The 21,006-nt window shown below is 42.7% G+C and overlaps 1 protein-coding gene across 5 annotated transcripts in view; it reads right to left on the bottom strand.

The window, feature by feature from the left end:
• Positions 1-10,763: 10,763 nt before the first annotated feature.
• SEC23IP (SEC23 interacting protein) overlaps positions 10,764-21,006 on the bottom strand; it is a gene marked incomplete at both ends in the record, with an annotated part of 39,200 nt that continues 28,957 nt past the window's right edge. For 2 of the 5 annotated variants that reach the window (XM_080693715.1, XM_080693711.1), the window contains 7 exons: positions 10,764-10,845; positions 11,403-11,565; positions 12,207-12,392; positions 14,050-14,152; positions 14,513-14,668; positions 18,066-18,263; positions 20,835-20,930. In XM_080693715.1, coding sequence (XP_080549841.1) covers positions 10,764-10,845; positions 11,403-11,565; positions 12,207-12,392; positions 14,050-14,152; positions 14,513-14,668; positions 18,066-18,263; positions 20,835-20,930 — 984 coding nt within the window. The remainder of the gene's footprint in view (positions 10,846-11,402; positions 11,566-12,206; positions 12,393-14,049; positions 14,153-14,512; positions 14,669-18,065; positions 18,264-20,834; positions 20,931-21,006) is intronic. The other 3 variants (XM_080693712.1, XM_080693713.1, XM_080693714.1) reach the window with 3 other exon arrangements.

The following is a 21,006-nucleotide window of genomic DNA, read 5'->3' as shown; positions in this document are numbered from 1 at the left end:
CAATCTCACCTGCCCATGACTCGGAAATGCAGCTCACCCCTAACGACTGGGGACCGGACCCAGGCGCAATCTCCCTCCAAGCTACAACCCGTGCTGTTTCTTGTTTTGAAACAGGGTCTCACTACTTGCTGAGGCTGACTGCGAACCTGTGACCCTCCTCTTGCGCCTCCCAACTACTAGGATTACTGGCGTGCACCACCACACCCGGCTCGCCCGTGATTTTACATGTCCTCGATGACCCTTGGTTTCATATGTTGTCCTACAACGTCTTATGTTGAAGATGCTGTGTGAGCTTAGAATTTACTGCAATATTAAGCACATGCACCACCAAACTCATTTCACTTGTTCTGAAGCATAAGAAGGAAGGATTAAACCAAGAGCCAATATCACCTCATGAGCTTTCGCTAGTGTTAAAATAGGAAGTTATTTTCAAAGTCTTCTGTGGGGCCCAGACATAGAGATTAATGTTTTAATGCAAGGAAATAACATCAGAAAGAAAATAGAAAAATTTAGGAAGAAAAAAAAGGTGTTTCCTTGACCCTTACCCCACAGTGAGTCTAAAGTGGGCACGCTGACGTATCCAGAGCGCCTCCTAAGAGCCCCCGCTGGCCTGCATGACAGCAGGCGGAGCCGCGTCGCATCCCCCCGGGCACCCGGCCACCCACTCCGTCTCCCTCTCCTCTACAGCGGCTGCACCTCACACCACACCTGCACATCTCCAGGCATTGCTCCTCAGAGGCCTCGGTGAACATACCAACCCTCTCATTCTAGCAGCACTCAACGACCAGAAATCTGGCCAAACTACCCAGCACAGGCGTGCCGGTGCCCTGTCAGCAAAGGCAGGGTCCCCCCAGCACCCAGTGCTCCTGGCAAGAGAACAGTAACATAGTAATGATCCGCTGAGACTGGGGTGCTCACTGCACTGAGAGCCATCAGAAGCATCGTGCTCACATTTCTGTTTAATCCTGACCACCTCAATGAGGTCGCTTAATCCTGTATTTAATCCTTACAACCTGCATGAGGTTGAGGAATTTCATGATAGAGAAAAGTGATTAAAAAAACACACACATACTGTGCTGAGCGGTTAGGGGTTTAAGCGTGCACAGGGATTCACAGTTAAGAGGTAGAGCTTGGACACTAGAAGCCTTTATTATGCTATCCTGTACGTTCAGTTTAGAATTCAAATACCAGGCCAAGACTGGTGACCTGGCAAGAGAATCAGCCCTCTCAACAGCCCATCCACCAGCCATCCTCTGTGCGCTGAGAGAGGTGGCCACGGCAGCAGCAGTGCCAGCGCCTTGGCACATGAAGGAACAGGTTCTGTCAACTCTTCTTAGAGAACTCAGCCCTCGGGACAGCCTCATGCAGAATCAGAATGCCAACCTGCTCAGTAACAAGGACAGCCATAACCTGGAGGGAAATAAGTCAGCATCTGTGGCTCCATTCGCCTCCCTCCAGGTGGCAAAACTCACAAGGGCAACCAAGGTCCCACCAGGTGGGTGCTCGTAAGCAGAAGGCCCAGCACTGCGGTGGTGGGTGCCTCCCGAGGCTGGCTCAAACAGCGGTAACCTGAATGCAAAGGTCCACTGCCCTGGCCCTCCTGGGACAATCCCCACCTCCAGGACTCTTTACAGTCATCCCCGGCCACAATTCCAGATATGATCATCCCACCAGACGGTGTGGCGCTCTCGTCACAGCTGTGTGGCTCACTGATGCATTGCCATTATATATAACAGTGGGATTCACGGACATATAGTTGTACCTGCCTTTGTTTTCTTGTGCTATTAGAGACTGAATCCAGGGACAGCCTACCTCTGAACTACAACCCTGGACCTATTTTATTTTTCAGTTTTGAAACAGGATCTCCCAGGCTGGTGTCCAACCTGTGTTCCTTCTGTCTCAGCCTCCCAAGTAGAAGAATTACAGGTCTGCACTACCATGTCCAGCTTCTGGGTTTGTTTTGTCTTTTAAGTGACTGAATAGTAGCCAAGCAGGGTGGACTTGGGTGGCTGGAACAGGAGGATCACAGATCCAAGGACAGCTTTAGCAACTTAGCGAGGCCCTCTGTAACTTAGTGAGGCCCCATTTCAAAATAAAAAATAATAATAGGGCTAGAGATATAGCTCAGAGGTAGAATGCCCCTAAGCTCAATCTCAGGCAGAGTCGCCAAATATTCTATTTATATTTCCTCAAGTATTAAAATGAAATGAGAAGAACCCAAACACTCACCTTGCATACATTTCTTCACTGGACATGGTCCAAGTGTCCCTTCTCCTGCCCACCGCTCAGACGTCACAGTCAGACAATATGAACAAAACTCACTGTACATTGAAAAATCAAACTGGATTTTATTAAAATATACATAAATAACCCTTGTTTTTATTTCATCACTACTGGGAAGTTAAATGAAAATTAAGTAAAAATTGTTCTGGCACAGAAAGGAAGGCCAAAATGGAGTTAGGAAAATTGTGCTCCAGCCCAGAGCTGCCACTGCAGATGGGAAAGGCATCATGTCCACAGCGAGAACACGGAGAGGCTGGGGCCTACGCTGTCTAGGGTCAGCGGCAGCTCTAATTCTGCTGAAGTTATGTATTAATACACCGTAGCTCATGATGAAAAGGAAATGAACACTCAACTCATGAGAATACCTTTTTACCTTTATCAGCAGCACAGGGCTGGACCCGGGGCCTCTGCCACTGAGCTCCCCGGCTCTTCTCATTTGTTGAGACAGGGTCTCACTAAGTTGATGAGGCTGATCTGAAACTTGTGATGCGCCTGCCTCAGCCTCCTGAGCTGCTGGGATGACAGTTACAGACATTCACGCCCACACCTGCCTGGGGGGTATTATGAAACGGCATCTGAGTTTCTGAGGCGGGGGGTCAAACCTGCAATCCCGCCTCAGCCTCCCACACACCGGGATTACAGGTATGTCCTGCCTGCCCAGCCAGCTCTAGGAGTACTTTAAGGAAGACGTAAGAAATACAGAAGTTTGCTGCTTTAAAAACTGCACTGATGTTACTGTTTTATTCACACCAACAGGAATATATACACAAAAACGTGTATCATATGTGGCTGTCAAAAAGTGTCATGTTCCATGAGAACTACGTAAACGATGTAAAGGGTTCCTACTACATAACAAAAGAAGAGATCAGCATTCCCATGTAGTATTAGGAAAATATTTAGATTATCTGACTTTATAATAAAATGAAGTGAAATATTACAGAGCAGTCTTTTCATGAAGTAGCTTTACAGCCTAGAATCAGTATATTTCAACTTTCTAACACTTTGGTATACGTGAAATTAATACAAACCCCAAATCAAAAAACCTCTACTTTGGCTCTCACATCAATCTGAACTTCGGCAGGAAGTGAACGCTCAGCTACTTCAGGTGGCAGAATGAACAGCGCCACCTGCCCCCTCCCAGGGAGGTGCCCAGGCGCTCCTCACAGGCTCCACCTCTTCCACAGCGGGCTCCTGGTGGTGGTAGGAAGGCTTCGTGAAAGCTCGGATCCAGCTTGGAATCTGAACGACCTTGGCTACTTCCTCCTCACAAAGAGAAAAGGCTCTCATCGGCAGCTCAGGACGACAGCTCACATTTAAAGCAGAACATAAACTGCCTAAAAATCACGTTATTACAGTTTCTCAAGAAGTCCATACTTGAATAAAAAGCACATACTGCACTAATAAAAAGAAAAAAGTAAGTTTAATAGCCCATCGACAATAGCTTTTTAAGAAATAGAAACAACCATTTGCATGCTACAAGTATTTCTTCATTGAGATCACACTGAACTCTGACAACTACACATCTAAACGGGTCTGAGGAAGCTGTCAACGCATCCTTTTTATAACTGCATTTTCTCGTCTGTACTGTCCGAATGTGATACTGATTATTTTCATTGTCTTTTCATTCCACGTATTTTCTTCTAAATGAATCTCTGTGTGTGAAACGTGTATCTGAGCAATTACCGAGGAATCACTTTTCTGTCATCCATCACAGGAGCAAACTGGGAATGTCCTCGGAAGATTCTCGGCAATGGAATTGATCCCAGGACTTTCTGTGAAGGTAAGAAAGTCTTAAGAAAAAAAAATCCATGATAAACCTTGCAAACAGAAAACAATACTGTAACAATACACTTCTGTTCCTTTGCAAAGTCAAAGAACATCGAGTCCAAGGCTCAGGGCAGGCGCACGGCCTCCCAAGAGCACAGCCTCCTCAGACAAGCCGCCGCGTTCACTCCAAGCCCAGAGCACCAGGATCTTAACAGAGCAAGTACGGAATGTGACTCTGTCTGCTTAATTTGAAGCTTTTTAAAGAAGAATAATTCTAAAAAGAACTAAAGGAAATGAATATAAAAGTGTTATTTGGCAAAATTAATCTATGCTTTACTGAACCAAACATAATATTCTAATTCTTTTTTTTTTTTGAGGGTGTGGTACTGGGGTTCCCGGAAGCCCTTCTACCTCCGGGCTACACTCCCAGACCTATTTTATACTTTTTTATTTTTGGAAACAGGGTCTCTTAAGCCAGCGCGGCTGCCTTTGAACCTGTGCATCCTCCTGTCTCCGCCTCCCAAGTGCCGGGATTACAAGCGTGCGCCACCACACCCGGCTAAGTTAATTCTTTTATGGTATTAGTATAGTATTAGGAACTTAAATTCTAGCCTAAATTTTATAGACAAATATAAGAGGAAATAAAATGAATACAGGAAACAAATCAGGTATGAAAACAAAGGCCCTGACTTTTTCATAAAGGTGACATCAAAATCCTACAATACTGCTGTTTGGGTTTTGTTTACTTTGGCAGAGAGGAAAGAGTCAGGGAACTTAACCCATTTTAAAATTAGTTGGAGGTAATAGCCAAGACTGTGTTCCACTGAGAACTTGTGCTGCCAGACATTAAAACGTATAAAGCTACAGTTATTAACACATAACAGGGTATGACACTGTTTCTTACAGCATGAAAATAAAAATGCCCAGGAAAGGCAGTCTCATAGGAGACAGATCCTCACAAGCGCGATACACTGAATGGCTACACTTGATGAGGGTAAGAGGAGGCCTCCCCATCCTGGGCGGAAGGGATGGCAAAAGAGCCTGCTCACCTCTTCCTTACAGTGGAACAGAAGGAAAAAAAATCCCCGAGAGCCACAGTATCCCCAAACCACTGCACCTGCAAACTGTGTGGCCTGAGTTCATACTAGAGCACGGTCCCAGAACATCTCAAGCAGAGGACTTAGCCTAAGAGTGGGCAGTGAGAGCCCGGTGCTGGCAGAAGACAACACGTGGTTTCTCAGAATTCAACTTCTAGCCCTCGACTGAGGTTAAGATGCATTCCAAGCCTAAAGATGCTAAAATGTGGAATACGCATGACTTGAAATCAAAGAAATATGGTAGATTGAAGGAAGAAAAAAGGAGAGGGAGATAAGAAAACGCAGAAAATAGGCTGGGGTATACAACTCAGTGGTATAGCTCGCCTAGCATGTATGAGGCCCTGAGTTCAATCCCCCAACACCACACAAAAATAAAATGTGAAAGGCTCAGAAAACAATTACGGAGCATATGATAAAAACATACCAATGACTGGTTGTAGTATTCAATATGTGTCACAGGAAAAAATGATTAACTATTTAAGAAAAGAGTTAAATCCTCAAGATCATACTCTATTCTAAACTCTAAAGTGAAATTTAAAAAAATGTAAGAACTACGAGAAGATATATGTATATCTCAAATGAAAAGTAAACTTAAATAAACCAGCCTAAGTATTTTTAAAACATGCTCTCTACCCTACCCCCTCTACCCCTAGAGCATAAGCAAAAATAAAAGGCAATATCAAACTAGAAAAAAATGTGTGCAATAAAAAAGTTAATATTCTTAAAAATCATTATTAGAATCAATAAGAAACAAAAATGCTCTTCCCCACACTCCAGAAAAATGCACAAAAGTCAAGAACAGGCAACTGACAAAAGAAAAAATATAATCAGGTGGTTACACCAAAAATATTCAACTTCACTAGTAATGGAAATCTAAATGAAAATGATGACATAAAAATTCTATCAAATTGAGCCAGGAGTGTTGGCGCAGGCTTGTAATCCCCAAGCTTGGGAGGTGGAGACAGGAGGATCTCGCAGGTTCTAAGCCAGCCGAGGCTGGCTTAAGAGACCCCGTTTCCAAATAAAATATAAAATAGGTCTGGGAGTGTAGCCCGGAGGAAGAAAACCCCTGGGTTCCGTCCCCAGTACCACCAAATAAATAAATAAATAAAAAGAATAAAGAATAGGGCAGAGGGTGTAGCTCAGAGGTCAAATGCCCCTGGGTGACATCCCCAGACACGCCAAAAAAAAAAAAAAAAAAAAAAAACATAAGTCTGGGGGTGTAGCTCCGAGGTAGAAAGCCCCTGGGTTCTGTCCCCTGTACCACCAAAAGAAAAAAGAAAAAAGTAAGTATAATAGTCGCCTGGCCTTTCTCTGCCCGTGCTCTGCTACTTGGGTGAAGTTCAGAGTAAGTGGGTACTTGGACTGACCAGGGTCAGGATTTAGCTAGGAAATGAGAGGAGAAGAGTCCGTAGCAGGAAGAGGCTGTCGAGCTGCCGGATGGGGAGCCCCGAGGCTAGTGAGTCCATGGGGAGGGGAGGCTTTGGGCAGAGACCAGTGGCTGGGACAGGGTTACTAAGGGCGTGCGGGATGGGGTTACTGAGGGTGTGCGGGACAGGGCCAGTGAATGCTGTTACACTCTGCAAGACAAATGTTCTATTTGAAGAAAATGTGTGTGTGTGTGTGTGTGTGTGTGTGTGTGTAAGTGCACGTGCACGCATGCATGTGGTGCTAGAGGATGGAACCCAGGGCCTTGCACATGCAAGGGCACACTCTGAGGCAATCTCTTCTCTGCTTCCTGAGATCACCAGTCCTTGAACTTTCTTAGCTTCTCTGGCTCCTCCCCCACCTCCCCATTCCTGCTAGGTGACCTCACGCAGCCTGCGGCTTCCAATGATAGAAGTGATGACTCAACAGTTATCTTTAGCTTTGACTTTCTTTGAGCCTCAGACCAACATCAACTCCTGACTCAACAAAACTCAACTGCAGATTCCCCATCCCTCGTCGCCCCAAAACATCTACCTTGCCAGGAGCGCCACCTCCCCCAAGCTCACGTCAAATCCTGGCTTACCCTCACCTCTCCTTTCCCTCATACCCCCAGGGAATTTACCAGTGAGTCAGGAACAACTGTTCCTCCAGGACACACTGAATGCAAGTGCCCCCACATCCCCACTGCTGTGGGCTAGCCTCTGAACTACCTTCCCTGCCCTACCCGTGTCCCCACTGCTGTGGGCTAGCCTCTGAACTACCTTCCCTGCCCCGCCCCAATGAAGCCTACCCTCCAGCCAGAGCACGCACCTTCCTTCCTTCCTTCCTTCCTTCCTTCCTTCCCTCCCTCCCTCCCTTTCTCTTCCTTCCCTTCCCTTCCCTTGTGGTGCTGGAATTAAATTTGGAGGTGCTCTGCCACTGAGCTCTATCTCCAGCCCTTTTTATTTTGAGACAAGTTCTCGTTAAGATGCCAAGGACGGCCTCCTGCCTCAGGCACCCACGTAGCTGGGATTATAGGTGTGTGCTGCCATGCCAGGCACGTGCAAACTTTAAAGCAGAAGCCTGATCACATCCATGTCTTGAAAGCCTCCACCGTGCCCGTCACACTGGGCACCAGTCCCATCATGGGACCACCCACCTCTCACTCACCTCCCCCCCATTCTTTCCTTTATGACTCTCCTGCTATAGTCTTTCTGCCCCTCAACTGTGACAGGTCTGTTCCTCTCATGATCTCTGCAGCTGCTCTTCCTTCTGTCTAGATTACTTTTCCCCATACCCTTATATGCTGACCTCTTCTCACCCAACTTTCAAATTTCAACTCAAATGTCATCACACTCAACCAAGCCTTTCCTGGAAATAAAACCTATTACCTCTGGCGTATCCTATTTGCTCTCCTCCTTTGAACCTGCCCGTGTTTGAAATCGTGCGCTGGAGCACAGCATCCCACTGGCCTCCGAGAAGGGGAGCAGCCCTGAAGGTGAGGTGCAGCTCTGCTTCCTGCCCACCTCAGCACAGAGACTGGACCGGCAAGCAGCAGGTGACGAATATTTGCCATCCTGCTCAATGACTACTTTATAACTGAAAATCTCAGTAGCAGCTTTTGATATTAATTCAGTTTACTTAAATATTATAATATCACAAATGGAGTTGGGCATGATGGCTTATGCTTGTAATCCCAGCACTTGGGAGGCTGAAACAGGAGGATCACGGTTCACTGTCAGCCTCAGCTACTTAGCAAAGCCCTCTGCAACTTAGTGAGACCTTGTTTCAAATAAAGAATATATATATATATATATATATATATATATATATATATATATATATATATATATATATATATGGTTAGGGGTGCAGCTCAGGAATAGAATATCCCTGGGTTCAATCCCCAGTATTGAAAAAAAAATTACAAATAGTGGGAACTGGTAAAATAGTGTAATCATGAAATGGTTTTTCAGATCAAACTATCTTGTTGACTAAGACACCTTGATATATGGCATTAAAAAAAACCTGAAAATTATCTAAATGTTCATTAATGAAAAACTGGCTATAATGTAATATAACCCTACAATGGATTATACACAGCCACTAGAGAATAAAAAGAACCCACACATGCTATTGCGGAATGCTGTGCAAGCTGTCCTGCTGGCTAAAAATGGCCAAGTTGCAAAACAATGTACTGAGTGAAATATAGACAAATCCTTTTGTCTAAAATGCATGAATAAGCCGGGCGTGATGGTGCACGCTTGTAATCCCCGCGCCTGGGAGGCTGAGACAGGAGGATCGCACAGGTTCGAAGCCAGCCTTGACTACTGAGTGAGGCTCTCAGCAACTTAAGTGAGACCCTGTTTCCAAATAAAGTATAAAGTAGGTCTGGGAGTATAGCCCAGAGGTAGAAAGCCTCTGGTTCCACCCCCAGGACCACCAAAGGCTAAAAGTAAAATACATGAATATTTGATTGATCAGGTACAGAAAATTTTAAGGGTACCCCACTAAAAATGGCTACCTCTCTAAAATGAGAAAGTGGAGCCTGAAGAGAATCTTCACTTGTCATGTATTATCAGAAAGCCAGAATGTGCTAGGAACCACTGTTGGTGGCAATACAGAACTCAGGACTTTGCATCCCACTCTTCCAAAGGCTTTAAATTATCCAACTTTTAAAAAACAAGGTTTCCATCAGCTTGATTCCTGTTCTAGGCAGAAACAAACTAGCTAAAATAAGCCTGCACGCTTGTAAACCCAACATTCGGGAGGCTGAGATAGGAGGATCGCAGTTCAGGACCAGCCTCAGCTACTTAGTGAGGACCTCTGCAACTCAGTGAGACCCTGTTTCAAAATAAAGAATAAAAAATAGGGCTGGGGTATAACTCAGAGGTAGAAAGCCCTTTGGTTACATCCCAGTATCACAAAAAAATTAGGAAAAAAAAAATAACAAAAACAGAAGCTGGCCAGGCATGGTAGCTCACGCTTGTAATCCCAGTATTTGGGAGGCTGAAAAAGGAGGATCGTGGTTTACAGACAGTCTCAGCTACTTACTGAGTGAGGTTCTCCACAACTTAGTGAGACCCTATTTCAAACTGAATAAAAATAGGGCTGGGGGTGTAGCTTGGAGGTAGAATGCCCCTGGATTCAATCCCTAGTACTGCAAAAATCAAAATAAGACAGAAAACAGAAGGTAGTGTGGTAGCACATGCCTATAATCTCAGTACTTGGGAGACAGAGACAGGAGGATCGCCATGTTTGAAGCCAGCCTCAGAAACTTAGCTAGACTCTCAGCAACTTGTTGAGATCCTGTTTCTAGATTTAAAAAAAAAAATTTAAAGGGCTGGGGGTGCAGCTCGGAGGTAGAATGCCCCTGGGTTCAGTCCCCTGAACCACAAAAACAACAACAAAAAAATAACTTAAAAAAAAAGTAACACATAATCTAGCGATGAAAACCAGGTGTCCAGTGTCTCTGGTGGACACTCAGAAACATAGAACAAGGCTGACTCACAGAGGGACTTGCTTATTTCACACTTAAACCCTTTCTCTATACCTTCTCTCTCCAAAGACTGGGGATGCTCAAAGCAACACCTTGACAGACTTTCACACATGGAGAGGGGCGCAGGCCTAGGCAACAGGCAAGTGAGCTTTTGGACATGCTTCTGCTTTTCTAGTTGAAAGGAATCAAGATGACAGACACTGCCCTGTCCCCTGATTCATGCTGAAAACACACAGCATACCTGGAGCTACGGGAAAACCTCGCAACCACAGGCAGCAGGAGCCAACACTGAGGCAGAGCCCACACGCCAGTGTCTGGCAGCGTCACTCAACACAGGAGCCCTTCCTGGTACTGAAGGAACATCAACCATTTGTTTAAATACTGCAAACAGGTCTGTGACCTACAGCCAACAAAATTCCTATCTGATATTCCTGGGAATCTATTTTAAATGAAACTAAAAATAAGATAACTCAAACTCAATGCAGATTTGTAAAGATTATAACAAGTAAAAATACATATTACAAACCAATTCCTTTCCTTTCTGTCTCTATACTGAAGTTAAACAAAAATAAGCATCAAAAAATACCTCAGTGGAAACAGCAAAAGGGAAAAAATCTTAGGAAATGTCAACTTCATACAAAAACCTTCAGAATGCAAGCGAACACAATTCATATATATACAATGGGGATAAACTCACAGCGAAACAGTGATCAGTGCTGGGGCTGCTCGGGACTAACGTTCATCGTTCGATAGATTTCTCTGAGCAGCAAGAGGGCAGTATCTTCAGATTCCCTATCAAGAAGAAAGGCACATTTACTCAAGAGGTAACAAGAAGACGCCAACCTCCAGGCACAAAGATGGTTAAACGAGGCTCTTGCTGTTCTACTTGACTCTGAGAGGAATAAATAATGGCAAAGCAGTGGGTCTCGGAGCTGTCCTTAAAAACTAGAGACACCAATCCTAAACAGCCATGCTACAATTCTCCTTGGCGATGGGGACTACAGAAGAATGGCCTCTCAAAGTTCCACCATTCCCACTACAAAGGACATGCCTACAAAACAATGTGCAAGCACTGAGGGTCTCTGGTCAAAGGAGGGTATAATACTGCCACCTTGTGGACAACTCAAATTATATGCAGATTCAGAAAAACATTAAAACAAATCAGAAATGTAGACTGCAAATCAACTGCTTAGTATCTCTATTCTGAATTTTAGAAAGAGGACTAAAGGAGAAAATTATAATCTAACTGTATAGGAGTTCAAGTTGGTGGTTCATAACAAATCTCTCCAAAACTGTATATGCTGGCACCTAAAGCTAACTCAAATGTTAGGAAAGTGAAGAATACTTACCAGTAGCATAAGTGACTCTGAAGAGCGAAAAGATATTCATTAAAACTCTCTATTGGCTTTTCTTGAAGAACGTAATCAATTCGGCGGCCTCCGTTTAACATTCCAACCTTTCCTAAGTAGTCCTCATCCTTGGAAAAATCTGGACTTTCAACAATCTTTTCTGCTAGAATTTAAACCATTTCAATATCAAAGTCAATCACTTAATCATTATCCTTTGACTTTAGCTGACTTTGTGGGCTCAATGAGAATATCGCTTGACACACGCAGCAACGGGGAGCTACCAGGCTCACTCCCATTCCTCCAAGAGCAAGGGAAGCGGGGCTGGTCCCCGAGAGAGAGGAGAAAGGGCCAGCTGCTGACAGAAGTTGTGGAGGGTGAGAAAGCATTGCAGAAAGAAAGGAGAGCGAGTTAGAATCTGAAAGTCAAACACCTGGCACAATGACCGCCACAGCACGCGAATCCTGAAGGACATCGTTAAACGGCAGCATCAGGAAGACAGCTTCTTGGAATCGTCAAAATGCGCACACACACATTTACTTCCCAAATCTGATACTCCACTGTGGCCTTAAACTCTCAACAACACTTAAAAATTACAGAGAAAAAGTTCCATAACTGTCAGGTAAAAACCTCGTTGACAAAGAATGACAGATTTTTGACACTATAGGTTATCATGTCAGATTCTTCTTTATAGGAGAGCCTATAAAATTGCTAAAAAAAAAACCACTAGAAAAAATCAAATCATTTACAAGTGTTATGGTTCATAAATAATATTTGTACTAAAAATGCCTCAAATGTCCAATTTACCTTCAACCACTTGCTTTTCTTCTTCCTCTTTGATTTGATTGGCGACTTTCTCCAGTTCTTCTTGCAGTTGGGTTGACGAGGTGTGAGAGCGAGCGAACTCACTTAGGGTCTGCCACGCACTTCTCAGAGAGCTGATAAAGCCCTGCTTCAGATCAGATCCCATCCGGGAGAGGCTGTCTTTCAGCTCTAGAGATAAATGACACATCAAGTTCCCTGGTCACTGGGTGAAAATCTGTATCACAGACATTAACAGTTGACACTCTCAGACAGGTTGGAATCTCTTCTTCCTCTCTGAGATGTTAAATGCAGAACACAGACCATTTCAGTTAAGTACCTCAACCTGGTAAACTGCCATGGTAGTCTTAATCTGTCTTTTTTATTATTTTTTTTTTTTTTTTGGTGGTACTGGGGATGGAACCCTTCTACCTCCGGGCTACACTCCCAGACCTATTTTATATTTTATTTGGAAACAGGGTCTCTTAGGCCAGCGAGGCTGGCTTTGAACCTGCACAATCCTGGATCCTCCTGTCTCCGCCTCCCAAGTGCGGGGATTACAAGTGTGCGCCACCATGCCTGGCTTTTAATCTGTCATATTTTTAACAATGAAACTTAATCAGTCCCAAAACTTTTTTTCCTCTGCAGAAAAAGAGAAGTTCAAATACCATAAAAATATAAGTACACTTATATGTCTTTCTTTACTGGGAGTTAAAAAAAGGCCCATTAGATTAAAAAAAAAAACCACTGTTTCTCTCATCTATAATAGTAAAATGGTTTTGAGAATTTAACATTCTGATATAACCACAATTTAAACTTCTAACTTACAAATGAGGAAACCTCTACTCCTTTATTATTTCTTTTCTTATATAATAATATTAATTTTTGTGGTGCTGGGAACTGAACCCAGGAGGCTACATGCCCAGCCCTATTTTATCTTTTATTTTTTACTAAATTGCTGAGGCTGGCCTCAAACCTGCGATCGTCCTATCAGCCTCCCAAGCACAGAGATTATAAGCTACAAGCCAAGTGTCATCACGCCTGGCTAACAGCCATATCTGAAGGTCTTTTTGTTACCCCATTTCTCATTTTCACTTTCAAGAGTTAAATGTCTTCAAACCCCATGCTACTAGCAAAATGAACTTTTCAGAAAGAAGACACAATCATTTTTCCTTTTTTACACACTCCCAACCTTTGCACCAGCCTTTTGGGCCCAGGTAAGTTATACACACCATTAAGAGGCAAAAGCAAGATCTAAACCCCACTGGAAGCAAAGGGCCCGAGAGAGCTCTGTACATGCTCCAGCACTGAGCACTCTCCAGCCTGCTTAGTGAACTTCACAGGGAAAGTCTGTCTAGCTAGCAAGAAAGCAGCAGCTCACTTGACTCAGACAACACCAAATTTATTTCTTAACAACGACAAAAAAAAATAAAATAAAAAAACCTGAATGATAGTTTGGTCATTAATTTAAATGTCACTCTTCTTCTCATTTTTGGTCAATGTTTCTCTTCCTCCTATTTTCAAAACCTACTGCCAAACTACCAAAATATAAATATGTGTCTTATCACTTTAATACCAACTTCAATGGTTTCTAATTATCATTGTAATTAACAATAATTATAATTATTGTAAATAACAATTATCATTGTAATTAACAATTACAATGCCATTAAAGAAAAGGAATTCACTCAAAGCTTCTTTATACCTCTCAATTTCTTTGTAAAAAAAAAGTTCTGAACACATGCACTTAAGTAACATTAATTTTATTAGAATTCAGCGTTAAAATCCTTATAACTCATTACAGATTACAAAATGGCAGGAAATACATATTTTTCTATTTGTTTCTTACCTAAATGAAGTCTTTTCCTGCCTTTGTGATGTGGAATGAGGACCGCCTTTAGGTCTAAATCTGGAACAATCATAGGTTCTAATCTATATGCTACCGGATCAAGCTGTAAATATAAGCATTGGAAACCATGAAAAGTTGTTTTGAGTATTATGCCTTAATTGGGTAAAAAAATGGATAAATGGAAAATCTTTAACTTTTTTCATATCTTACTCAAATACTGGCCATTTTAAGACTTAACGTGTCTAGTTAAAATTACTTTGTAATCAAAGCAAGATAATTATTTCTCTGAACAAGACTTTCTAGTAGAAAGGTTTATTTAAAAGTATCAACCTGTATCTCTTAGGATAGAGAGCTTAACCTTACAAAATCAAGATCAATATTACCAAGAAATAAGAAACTGTTATGACAAAGAGGACAGCTTCTTCATCATCTTTAAAATAAAAGGTAAATTCAGTTCACTCACAGGATGATAAATATTGAAGAATCCTTTACAAGTGGGAAGCCTGTAGTTCTCATCTATCCTGTCCACTCCTCGAATAGTGAGAAACATACCAACTGGGGACCCCAAGGTGAAGAGATTCTCTGGTTCAAAGTCTAAGGAGTTGTGAACAACAGAAACCTAAAGAACCGAACAACAATGAAAGGAGTTACAATTACAAATTCCAAAGTCACAATATACAAACTTCTTTTGAATTTTCAAGCATTCTTGGAATTCCATTTTCTCACTTTTGTTAAAATAGATATGTAAGGCCGGGCGTGGTGGCGCACGCTTGTAATCCCCGCGCTTGGGAGGCAGAGACAGGAGGATCGCGCAGGTTCGAAGTCAGCCGTGCGTGCTGACTTAGGAGACCCTGTTTCCAAATATAAATGTAAAAAGAGGTCTGGGAGTGTAGCTCGGAGGTAGAAGGGCTTCCAGGAACCCCAGTACCACCAAAAAAAAAAAAAAAAAAAAAAAAGATATGTAAATGTATCCTCAAACAGGAGTCTGGGAGGCCACACTAAAACAGTTCATGAAGTTCTGACTGATGAGATCCTGAGGGTTCTTTCCTGCCAAGACTTTCCTGCCCACTCCATCTCGGCATCTACATGTGTAAGAATCCATGTAGTCATCGGCGATTAGCCCCGAGAGAGGGCATCGTCTCTGGCCAAAAAACTCCTCCACTCTTAGATATTCTTTCATAACTATTATCCTTTTGGTAATGATTCTTTTAACTCTCCAAACGAATTGCTCCGGTGGAAAAAAGATCAGGACTGTGAGAGAAACTGAATCCATGTAAAATAATCCTTCCAGCCTTGTTCAAAAGGTAATTAGATGAGCTTTGTTCAAATGGTAATTAGATGCAGTGGCAACATTCCAGTCCACCTTTATCTTTGACCTTCAATAAATCTTGGCTTTTGCACCTAGTAATAGTGATGCCTGGAGTTATAGCGACACCATCTGGTTAAAAATAGCTATGTCAAAACAAAGGACAGATAAAATAGATGTGTAAAGGTGAAAGAAAGAAAATATGGTGAGAATAAGAAAGTATTTTGTATGAAGAAGAGCTTATCCTAAGATTGGCCCGAATGGGAAAGAGAGAATTAGGGTAATTAGAAAAGAAAAGAAAGTTGCAGAGGGTTAGTGATAGGAATATGGATTATTAAAAGAGGAAAAAGCTTCTAATAAGCTTATTGCTTGAGGAAAAATGCTCAGCTGCTAGAGAAATATATCTGACAACTAAATCTAAAGACTTCGTGTTATTTCTTGGTGTTTACCTGCTAAACCGTGTCATGAGTTTAAGTTTTCAGACAGCGGATAGTATTGCAGACAAAATCCAGCAGACATTCATAGAAATTCCCTAAATCATCATGAAGGAACACGGATTTTCCTTACGATAACTATATGAAAGCTGGAATCTCGGACTTTGTCCCCCATTATAGATAAAGGAGGACATTGGACTAAGCCCTAGGAATGAGAGCTCCGAAAGGGTTAAAGAAAACTCTTAAAAACAAACTGGACTCTTCAAGTGATTTTGGATGTGACTTTTAGCCAAATAGAAGCCTCTGCAGCTGCAAGGCCAAAGGGGGCTGGGCTCCAGAGCACAAGACCCACCTGAGATAATGGGACTGATCTCAATCACAAAGACCTGGGATATCCCAGGTCTTACTTTTGTCTTGTTCAGGGTTGGTAATCCGCATGTGTATCTCTCTTTTGTACCTTGGGTGTTTTGCACTTTTTTTTTTTTTACTAGAAATTCACTGGGAGAGGGGAATATATAAAAAATCTTGTGTCCAAAATAAAGTGTTCTATTGCACAAGAAGCATTGATCCATGTCAGGTTCTTTTTCAAAAGCACCGATCATAGGATTATTTTCCTAGGAAAGAACCGCTACAGATAAGAATCTGTAGTACAGTCACCCTATCCTTCCCCATCTTTACTGAGACTCTCGACCGCCCCATTGGACTAGCTGGCTTGTGACACTTTTCTCTTTTAGAACCTTCTTTTGGCCAGGCATGGGGGCGCACGCTTGCAATACCAGGACTTGGGAGACTGAGACAGGAAGAATGCAGGTTCATGACCAGCCTCAGCTACCACATAAAGCCTTCTGCAACTCAGTGAGACCCTGTTTCAAAATAAAGAGTACAAAATAGGGCTGGGGGTGGAGCTCATAGGTAAAATGCCCCTGGGTCCAATCCCTAGTAAAAAATAGTAATAATAATAGTAACTTCTTTTGCTTCCCTGGTTTTCATGGCTTTCTGGAAATGAATAATGCACACTGAGGCTATTGTTTGAATTGTTAAACAACCCCTCAGTTAACAAATTACGCTTGCCTGCTTAGCCCACCCACCACGGAGGTGGCATGTGATCTGGGCCGAGCCCAGTTCTGCAGGTCACAAACTGGACTCAAAGTGAACCAAAACCACTCCTTGAAATTTCTCTACATGGACCTGCCAGAGTAGTTTCCTTTCCTTCTGTGTTACTAACACTGTAAAGAAAAAGGCTCTTTTCCTGGAGAAGGCCCCTCCCAGAGAGGCACAGGGAGCAACTTAGTGAGGCATACACTTTATACTCTCAACCTTCATAGGGAGGCGGGAAACATCTGCCCTTTATTTTCTGCTCAAGTTGTAAAAGAGAGCCTTTATTTTTTTCTTTTCAGTAATAGAAATGAACTCAGGGTCATTCTACCTCTGAGCTACATCCCTAGCCCTATTTTTTATTCCTTATTTTGAAACAGGGCCTGACTAAGTTACTGAGGCTGGCCATGAACCTGTTATCCTCCTGTCTCAGCCTCCCAAATACTGGGATTACCAGCGTGTACCATCACACCCAGCTTAAAAGAGAGATATTTTAATAGTGCAATCTTCAAGAATTAATTGAACCGGGTGTGTTGGCAGCGCATGCTTGCAATCGCAGCACTTGGGAAGCTGAGACAAGAAAGTTCACAGCCAGTTACTTAGTGAGGTCTTCTGCAACTCAGTGAGACCCAATTTTAAAATAAAGAATAAAAAATTGGGCTGGAGGTAGAATGCCCCTAAGTTCCATCCTTAGTACTGCAGTAGTGCACAACTGGAATGCCAGTACTTGAGAGGCGGAGACAGGAGGATCAAAGGTTCAAGAGGAGCCTCAGCAACTTAGTGAGACCCTGTTTCAAAATAAAATGCTTCTGGACTTAACTCAGAAGTATTCTACCTCTAAGCTACACTCCTAGCCCCACCGAAAAAGAAAAAAGAAACAAGAATGTAGCCAATTTCTCATATAGAATGTAGGTGTATTCTCAACATAATGTTCTAACTACAGCCATTGCTGTTTAGTGGCAATGAAGCCAATGTTATAAAATTATTAATGGTGGAACAACTGACATGAAGACAACTGCAAAAGGTACATAACATGTTCTGTGCATGTTCGAACACATCCTATGAATGTTATAAAAAGAACATTTTTACTAAAAGAAAATTCATTTTCCCTGCACAGCCTCAAACAAATGTTACAAAATACAAGTGCAGAGCTAAGCACGTGATGAAGACGTGACGGTTACCTGTCCTGTGCCAACTTCAAAAGTCTCGTAGTCGACACGCGAGGAGGACACGGAAGCACCCAGGGCAAGCTTCCGCTTTGACTCGTTGGGCTCTGGAGGCAAAGGTGCCATTTCTTGAGTTTTCTGTGCGCTTCCGTCTCGTCCCTTCGTCAAGGCGGCCATCGCTGCCTTCCTTTCTGAGGCTGCTCTTTTTTGTTCCTGTGAAATACCAAAATGTGTAACGATTTTGAGGAGAAGTTCAGTTCTCAACTACCATTACAAAATAAATATGCCATCTCAATAGTAAGAAATGATTAACGAATGGAGGCGTTGTAACAGCACTGAGATTATCGTAACAAATGTTCCTTTTAGAGAGATATATGAAATATTTAGGGAAGGAATGTCATGATGTATATAATTCACTTCAAAATTCTTTAAGAAAATCACAAAAGAAATAAAAGAGCAAAACAGTTATAATTAAATCTAAGTACTGAGCCAAGCATTGTGGTGCATGCTTCTAGTCCCAGTACTTCGAGACTGAGACCAGAGGACTGCAGGTTCATGGACAGCCTCAGCAACCTAGGGAAACTCTCAGCAACCCTAAGACTTTAACACTGTTTCAAAATTAAAAAGGGCTGAGGTGCAAAGGTAGAATGCCCCTGGCTTCAATCTCCAGTACCAAAAAATCCCTAAAAAAAAAAAAAAAAACCAACAAAAAAAGTATTGATTATTTTATTTGCAGTACTGGGGATTGAACACAGGGGCACTCTACGACTGAGCTACCCTCAGCCTTTTTTATTATTTATTTTGAGATAGGGTCTTGATAAGCTCCCCAGGCTGGTCTTGAACTTGTGACCCTCCTGCCTCAACCTCCCAGCATCCCAAGTAGATGAGATTTGAACTTCAAACATCATTTTAGGTATAAGGCAGATATAAAATAGTACATACTGTTGATTCTACATATATAAATTCCTGGAACAAGCAAGCCATTCTACAATGATAGAAATCAGAACACAGTTGTAGGGAAGGAGGAATTAGCTAAGAAGCATTAATGACAGCCAGCTGTGGTGGTGCACGCTTGTAATCTCAGCATTCAGGATGCTGAGACCAGAGGATGGCAGTTAGCACTCAGCCTCAGCTACTTAGTAAGGCCCTTTCCAAAGAAAAAAATAAAGAGATTGGGGAGTAGCTCCAGGGCAGAATGCCCTTGGTTCAATCTCCAGTAACACACACACACACACACACACACACACACACACACACACACAATACTAGTAAATAGTAAGAATAAAATACTTTCATCATTTAAAAAAATAAGTAAATAAAATAAAGCCGGGCGTGATGGTGCACGCTTGTAATCCCAGCCATTTCAGAGGCTGAGACCTGGAGGATTGCGGTTCGCAAACAGCCTTAGCTACTTAGTGAGGCCCTCTGCAACTCAGTGAGATCCTGTTTCAAACTAAAAATAAAAAAAACTGGAGCCGGGCATGGTGGCGCACACTTGTAATCCCTGCGCTCGGAAGACTGAGACAGGAGGATCTCGCAGGTTTGAAGCCAGCCTCAGCTACTTAGTGAGGCTCTCGGCAACTTAGTGAGACCCTGTTTCCAAATAAAATATAAAACAGGTCTGGGAGTATAGTCTGGAGGTAGAAAGCCTCTGGGTTCCACCCCAAGTAACACCAAGAAAAAAAAAAAAAACGGGGCAGGGGGTGTAGCTTGGAGGTCAAATGCCTCTGGGTTCCATCCGCAAAAATAAATAAATAAATAAGCCAGGCGTTGTAGTGCACGCTTGTAATCCCCGCACTTGGGAGGTGGAGACAGGAGGATCGCACAGGTTTGAAGCCAGCCGCGCTGGCTTAAGAGACCCTGTTTCCAAATAAAGTAAAATATATATATTTTTTATTCTGGGAGTGTAGCCCGGAGGTAGAAGGGTTTCCAGGAAATCCTAGTACCACCAAAAAAACAAACCAAACAAACAAACAAACAAATAACTAAACACCTTGCTGTTGGGCATTACTCAGTGAGACACCAGTGTGCTTCATCTTTGTACGTGGGGAGACTGGGAAGACAGTAAAGCTAGCGCTGGGTGCAAAGCTTCAAGCGCATTATTTATTTCATGATCCCGCCAGTCTTTGTGGGAGGAATTACCATATCCACTTTGGAAATGAAGGAAACCAGGAGCCAGAGAAATTAACCCAGTTGCTCACGAACGTGCAGTTAATATGCGGTTGAACTGGGGGTCAGGGCAACCCACTCATTACTTTAACCAGAACTTCAGTTTCTGCACCAGAAAATCCCCAAATACCAGTTTTAAAATTGAAAGTCCTTTGTCCTGGGAATGATCTCCATCTCAGAAAAACCAGAAAGCCAGTTAGCCTGACTTGGACTTAAACCCAGATCTGACTCTAGAGCCTGGGCTTCCATCAGCTTGATTCCTGTTCTAGGCAGAAGCAAACTAGCTTATCTAACCCTAGTGTATTAAAAACTTCTAAAATAAGCCGGGCATGGTGGCGCACACTTCCAATCCCAGCATTTGGAAGGCTGAGACAGAAGGATCGTGGTTTGTGGACAAACTCAGCTTCTTAGGCCCTTTGCAACTCAGTGAAACCCTGTCTCAAAATAAAGAATAAAAAGTAGGGCTGGGGTGTAGTTCAGAAGTAGAATGCCCCTGGGTTCCATCCCCAGTACTGGAAAAAAAAAAAAAAAAAAAAAAAAAAAAACAACTTCTAAAATAAAAATAAGCTGGTCACACAGTGAGCAGTAGTTTTTGAGGGCAGAGGTGAACATTACCAGCTTGGCTGCTTTCAGCTTTACAAAGTTCGCTATCTTCTTTCTGGGTCCAAGGGGTATTCCCATTTCCTTAAGGTCGTCGACTGTACACATAAGCTTTAAAAAAAGAAACAAACAAGCACATTACCAATCTAGAGAGAGATTAACTGAAAGAAGAACATAAAATTTATAA

The sequence above is a fragment of the Muscardinus avellanarius genome, assembly GCF_963383645.1.
Source record: "Muscardinus avellanarius genome assembly, chromosome: 4".
In the NCBI taxonomy this organism is placed as follows: Eukaryota; Metazoa; Chordata; class Mammalia; order Rodentia; family Gliridae; genus Muscardinus; species Muscardinus avellanarius.
Note: the sequence above shows the minus strand (reverse complement) of the source record. Positions and strands in the feature narration are given on the sequence as shown.